The sequence below is a fragment of the Alosa pseudoharengus genome, unplaced genomic scaffold (assembly GCF_046254945.1).
Source record: "Alosa pseudoharengus isolate Yale_2024_CS ecotype anadromous, Long Island Sound unplaced genomic scaffold, YU_APseudo_1.1 YU_APseudo_1.1_scf_3, whole genome shotgun sequence".
Taxonomy (NCBI): domain Eukaryota; kingdom Metazoa; phylum Chordata; class Actinopteri; order Clupeiformes; family Clupeidae; genus Alosa; species Alosa pseudoharengus.
In genome coordinates this window covers 35,698,772-35,706,271 of record NW_027468718.1, presented here as the reverse complement: position 1 = coordinate 35,706,271, position 7,500 = coordinate 35,698,772, and the positions used below count along the sequence as shown (strand labels likewise).

Genomic DNA, 7,500 nt, shown 5'->3' with positions numbered 1-7,500 from the left:
GTGGGTGTGTAATATTTGGTCATACCACTACAGTGAGTTGAAAAGCATTTGAAGGAGTTTCTGTTGGACACCATGTTAGACAAGACAGTCACTGTGTGTGTGTCTGTGTGTGTGTGTGTCTGTGTGTGTGTGTGTTTGTGTGGCTGCTTCCCTACAAAGGACTGTACATCGTGCGCCACGACCGTATCGTTGCACTGTCAGTGAAGGAGCTCCGCGACAATGCCAACTACCGCAACAATGCCAACTACTGCAATCCATCACAACGAAAAGATCAAGACAGACTGGTTCCCCCTCCCACACGAACAGTGCGCTACATTGGAAACTGCCATAAATAGCTTACCAAATACACCCATACATAGTTGTAATTAATGAACACACCAAAGCCGTTACAATAATAGAAATCGGTTGCTCTTTCGATGCTTACATGGACATCTGCTATGCTTCAAAACTGTTAAAATATCAACCATGGTACAATGTTTTCAATAACTCTGGCTACTCCTGTAAAATCATTGCCCTCAATTTTGGTAGTTTAGGCCATGTGCACAAGATGTACAAGGCCTGCAGATTTGTGGACTACATAAGAACAAGGCCAAGAAACTGACATGATATTGTTCTCTATCAGCAGTAATTGGTAGCCTCTACATATGGAGGCGTAGGTGCCACCTTTACCCCTAATGTGCATAATGGACTGGGATATTGGCTGCTGTTGTACACTGTTCTGTCAAATTTGGATTATGCCATGATATATGCTTATCTTCTAATCCAAATAAATTTAAATTGTGTGTGTGTGTGTGTGTGTGTCTGTGTGTACATGGGTCAATGAAGTGACATACAGATTTCAGTGTCCGAGTCCATTACTTTGGTATAATATAATTTTAAATGATTCATAACCAGCATAATTGAATTCTATAAAACCTGTAAAATTTGAACATATTTTCTGTTCATCATGAAAATTATATATATTTTATGTTTTGTCATCTTAAAACCCTTAAAATGTCAGGTGGCGCAACCGTCACAAAGTAACACTATGTGAAAAGTATTAAACACAGAATTTAAAAGGTAAGGAAATTAAAAATAAATATGGGGGCATACTTTTATGTTGAAGACCTTTCAAATAAACAAAGTGTACTAGTTTAATAACATTCTGTTTGTTTCAACCCTAGGGAAAAAAAAATTCTGGAAATTTGCATATCTGAAATGTCAGGACAGTGCAACCGCATTCACAGAAAGTTTATTTTGAATTAAATAGGGAAAAGAGTATAACAGGATATTGCCTCATCAAGAGGACCCCCAGTGACCTTTACTGATGAGTGAAAAGTTTGTAAATCTCTCTCAGATATATTAATAAAACATAGCTACTTTTTCTTCATAGTTGGACTCAGGTTTACATGTCAGGTGGTACAACCAATAAACTAATATTTTAATATAAAACTATTTATTGTATTGGAAAATTTAATGGATGAACTTGCTAGCAAAGTCCAAAAGTTATATAGGTGTTCAAGAAGATGCATCTATAGTATAATTTGAAATTAGTAGTAAAAGTCAGGCTAAAATACTAATTTAAACCAAGAAATAGCAGATTAAAGTGAACCAATGGTTGAAAAATGTGTACCTAATCATTCTATTAAACTTGTTTTAAAGCAGTCTTCCAACTTCCAAAAAATGCATTCTGTCAATTTTCAAAGATGTGTGTGTGTGTGTGTGTGTGTGTGTGTGTGTGAGTCTGTGTGTACTCTTACATTGAGCTGGTTGTAGTACAGGCTGTCTTCAGGGCTGTTGAGTAATTTGGGCTGCTGTCCTCGTCTGCGAGGAGTTCGCTGGTGAAGCTTCAGCAGGGGACCTGAGAGAGAGAGAGAGACAGAGAGAGAGAGAGAGGGAGAGAGGGAGAGAGAGAGAGGGAGAGAGGGAGAGAGAGAGAGAGGGAGAGCAAAAGAGATAGAGAGAGGGAGGGAGTGAGAGAGAGAGAGAGAGAGAAGTTCAATACCATTTATTGGATCATTCAAAGCCAACACCATACAAACATACATAAATACATTCATACATAAAACTCCTTATACATCATATATTAAAAAGCACCTGACCTCCCCCCCACCACCACCACACACACACACAACGACCCCCCCCCCACCTGACCCCCCCCCCCACTCACACACACATACACACACAACCCCCCCCCCCCCCACACACACACACACACACACACACACACATACACACACAATCCCACACACACACACACCATCCCACACACAGACACACACACTCCCATACAAACAAATAGCAAGCGGGGGGAAAAAACACATCAACTAACGGAGCCACACTGAAACCCTCTACTGACACACACACACCCTCAGTCTCTTTCCTCAAGCTCCACTGGAGGCCTGTATGGTATCGCTAGGGTCCGGTCAAAACACGACATTCATAACAACATAATGTGATTATTGAAAAACACACCATTTTTAGTTTTTTTCTGTTTTGGTTTAAAAACCAAATAATGAATGAACGAACCATACACGGATTGTGATCCTTAGTCATTATAATATTTATTATAATGAATTCCAAACTAATATGAGACTATTTAGCAACGTTCATAATGCATTATGACCTGTTGCTTTAATGTATTATAACTAATGCTTATGCCAGATTATGTCATTATTAGCCCAAAAAAATCTCAGGTCATTTTGCATAATGTATTATATCACCAAACCTGCCTTTTCCTAATTATACCCCCTGGTCACTGTGCTAATGCATTTGAATAACTTTAGCTTACTAATTTCGCAACATGGAACTTAAACTAATTTAAAATGTGTCATAGCATGTCTTTGCTTGCTTTAAGTAAAGTGTACAAATGCCAATATGATGGCATTATGTTGTGTTATGAATGTACTATATGCATAAATCATTCTAGTGATAGGAGGAGTCACCACCCACGCTCTTCAAAAAGCAACATCACAACATCTTATGACCATTTATAGACCAGAGGACAGGGAAATGCCCAGGGCACAGTGAACCAGCAGCTCAGCAGTGGCCCAGGCCTGTCTGTGTCCATACAATGATACACACATACACACACACAAACACACACAAACACGCACATACACACACATGCAAATACACACACACACACAAACACGCACATGCACACACACACGCACAAACACGCACATGCACATATACACAAACACGCACATGCACATACACACACACACAAACACGCACATGCACATACACACGCACAAACACGCACATGCACATATACACAAACACGCACATGCACATACACACACACACAAACACGCACATGCACATACACACAAACACGCACATACACACACACAAACACGCACATACACACACGCACAAACATATGTATTCACTCTTATAACACACTCAGAGCAACTGAATCTCCCTGATGGTTGAAGAATGGTCTGGCCAAGTGTGTGTGTGTGTGTCTGAGAGAGTGAGTGTATGCTTGGGTTTGTTTTTGGTTACTGTGTGTGTGTGTGTGTGTGTGTGTGTGTGTGTGCCTGAGAGAGTGAGTGTATGCTTGGGTTTGTTTGGGTTACTGTGTGTGTATATGTGACAGTGTGTATTTGTGTGTGTGTGTACAGTATGTATGTGTGTGTGTGTGTGTGTGTGAGAGAGAGAGAGAGAGAGAGAGAGATCCAAGGCACATTGCCACACTGCCGTTCGACGGAGGAGTTTGCATTGCTGTGCTGTCTCTGCTTGTTTCATCTCCAATTATTAGGAGCTATTAGATAACACATTCTGTCACTTAAGGTGAAGTACATCCTGCCTATATCCCATCTCTCTCTCTCTCTCACACACACACACACACACACACGCACACACACACATCAATGTGGAGCTTCCAGATTTATGACAGTACCAAAATGCAAGACATATAAAAGAAATATATGAAAGCACTGGGAAAGAAGACGCGCGAGACACCTTTACAAGGCTAGCATCCATATTTAATACCGGATCCTTTTTCATCTTGTTCCCTTCATTTTTCCGAAGAGACAGGACATTCCATTCCACATCTCTCTCTCTCTCTCTCTCGTTCTTTCTCTCTTTCTCTCTCTGTGAGCATCCCAAGCCTGACTAACGCTGCGTTCACTTTCCTGCAGCTTAGCACTACTTTGTACTCACTTGCAACAGACTTCATCACATCTCTATCCAGGCACATCAAAGCAGTTTTGCCCTCCTTCTCTCTCTCCCTCTCTCTATCTCTCTCCACTTTACCACACTTCTTTTTCTTTTCTTTTCTCTCAACCTCTCAACTTCCCCTGCTGTCCTCAAAACATTTTATCCCGTGTAGATTTAGCCAATTCGGATTTACTCATTTCATTCTCTCATTTCATTGTGCGTATTTGTGTGTGTGTGTGTGTGTGTGTGTGAGAGAGAGTGTTACAGACATTTTATTGCAAATGTGCAAAATAAAAATGTAAGTGTAAGTAGTCCTCTTTGATACTCTTACTGATTCTTGCTTACACAAGAAGTCCACATCAATAGTTCATTCTTCTGACTGAAGCCCACATCAATAGTTCATTCTTCTGACTGAAGTCCACTGTAAAAAGGCCTGTCAGTCCACTCTGAACTTACACATACACTCTGTAATTCTAATCCCAAACACTCTCAGTCCACTCTGAATTTAAAGGTACACTGTAATTCTAATCCCAAACACTCTCAGTCCATTCTGAACCCACATTGACTCTCACACACTCTTCGAGTTGTCCGTACAGTGTTTGAAAAAAAAAAAAAAAAACCTTAGGTCTTCATAAACAGTCCTGACGCTGTAAATGGTAAATGTGACGGTCCTAAATGGGACCGCACATATTTAATGCCCGGACGGCACCGACTATGGACTATGCCGTCTTATACACGCGCACATACACACAAATAAATGCAGACACATTAAGCAACGTCACTCGCGTCAAGAACATGGAAATAACACTAAACACAAAGACTATTTATTATGCGTAACATTTATTTCGTACAGGTTGGAGCAACTTCTGTGTAAATGTTTGCGTGTTATGTTACCAGCTGTGGTGGCGTCCTCTGTTGTTTCCTGACGGTCCGGCAGCAAAGGGGTGCCGTCGGGAAACAATGACTTTTAATTGGGTTCCGGAGGGAACTGGCCACATTCAAGTGGGAAGCACCAAGGGGGGGAGCAGGGCAATCCTGATCAAGTTGCTCTGTATTTTTGTCCCTATATGTACTGCTTTGAATGTGTTTATTATGTGATGTTTATTTGAGTATGTTATTAGTTTATAGAGGAATATTATCATTTTGTCTCAAAGTCTGTCTTGTGAATTATGTGTTAATTGTTTGTTGTGTGTTCACCTGTAATTAAGAATGGTGCTGGTCACCTGTATACATGTTCACCTCTGTCAGTCTTAGGGAGTGCTAGTGTAGTCCTGTCCTGTGTGTTTGATGTGTAGGCCTAGTGACGCTGAGATAGTTAAACAGAACTATTTATTTCATATTTACTTTTTCTTGCCTAGCCATTTAGAACTATTTTTATTTTTGCTTAGTATATTCCCCTTAATCACCTGTACTTGCTTGCTTTGATTTGGTAAGCCTTAAAATTAAATCAATATTTTTTCACTACATCGCTGCTGTTCCTCTGACTCTGTGGCCAAAACCCAAAAAGAAGACGAAACTCAAAACAGTTCCGTCACAGTAAACAATCATAGTGGCTCAGGGTGAGCCGTAAACAATCCCAGCCAATCAACACACGTGCAGGAGCATGGAAGGGACGTTTGTCATTTGATTGGCTGTTGAGCGTAAATAAGAATAAGAAAACTGAATAATGGATTGCATCTTTAGCTGGCTGTACTCTCTCTCTCTCTCGCTCTCTCTCTCACACACACACACACACACACACACACGCGCACACACACACACACACACACATGTTTATGCTCAGACATGGTAATTCAGATTTGGCCAAGAAAACACACTTCACACCAAGACTCTGCCCTCTAGACATAAACACACTCATAGGATGCCAATGGAGAAATGTGTTTGTGTGTGTGTGTGTGTGTGTGTGTGTGTGAGAGAGAGAGAGTATGTGTTTATCTTTGCATCTACCTCAGTGTATGTGTGCTTGTCTGTGTTTATCTGTGTGTGTGTGTGTGTGTGCACATCTCAGCAGGGGGAGTTGATGTTTTTGAGGAGCTGTTTTGAACTGGGGAGCGCCCTAAACACACCCAGCAGCCTCTGAACTGAGAGCCTGAACAGGGGCCAGCATGCTGGGAGAGCTCAGGGAGATCAATCAGCGTGGAGATAAATATACGCTCATATACACATATACATACAGTATATCTGGGACTATGGGATCCACACCAATACAAATATACATACAGTATATCTGGGACTATGGGATCCACACCAATACAAATATACATACAGTATATCTGGGACTATGGGATCCACACCACATCACAAATATACATACAGTATATCTGGGACTATGGGATCCACACCACACCACACCATAAATATACATACAGTATATCTGGGACTATGGGATCCACACCACATCACAAATATACATACAGTATATCTGGGACTATGGGATCCACACCACACCACAAATATACAGTATATCTAGGACTATGTGATCCACACCACAAATATACATACAGTATATCTAGGACTATGGGATCCACACCACACCACAAATATACGCACAATGGTGTTTTAAGCCCCCAACGTCGTCTTCCAGGCAGCGCTGCATGGAAGGCACTAGGGTTAGGCAAGGGTTAGGTGCCTTGAAGTCAATGGTCGCAGCGCTGCCTTGAAGTCGACGATGGGGGCTTAAAACACCATCGAGCCAAATATAGATACAGTATATCTAAGACTATGGGATTCACACTACGTTTTATTACTTTCCCAATAGTAACAACATCATATAAATCCATAGTATCATGGCATAGTATGGAATAACATAAATAAATGTATAGTGTAATGTTGCGAGTAATAGTACGATGTCTTAGTTGCATCTTAGTTTAACTGCATCTTAGTTTAGCTGCATCTTAGTTGCATCGTAGTTTTGCGCCATCTGTCCTTAAATCAAAAATCAGATCTCCGTTCTCTCTTCACTGACTCCATCAAAAACGAGATGATCTTTGATCATGGTTTAGAGATCCCATTTTTGATAGGAGTGCTTCATCCATTGACATGACTTCTTTTGGCACTTTTGAAAGCACACCAAAATAATCAGCATGCAAGACCAGATGGACCTTTGCGCAATTGCTATCTGAACAGAATTTGATGAGCAAATTCTTCTGACATGAAATCAGAGAGCTACATCAGGCCTGGTTAACAGTAAGGATGTGAGGTGTGTGTGTGTGTGTGTGTGTGTATGTGTGTGTGTGTGTGTGTGTGTCTGTGGACAGCAATAACATGCCACTTTCTTGCTCTGTGTTTATCCATCATGAGGAAGAGATTACAGTACACACACAAATGCATGCACGCACACACAGGCGTAAA

General features: G+C 41.0%; 1 protein-coding gene across 1 annotated transcript in view; it reads right to left on the bottom strand.

Moving 5' to 3' along the window:
• myo3b (myosin IIIB) overlaps nucleotides 1-7,500 on the bottom strand; it is a 139,738-nt gene that overhangs the window by 14,146 nt on the left and 118,092 nt on the right. Inside the window, exon 33 of the mRNA XM_076262849.1 lies at nucleotides 1,740-1,840. Within this exon, the coding sequence (XP_076118964.1) occupies nucleotides 1,740-1,840 (101 nt within the window). The remainder of the gene's footprint in view (nucleotides 1-1,739; nucleotides 1,841-7,500) is intronic.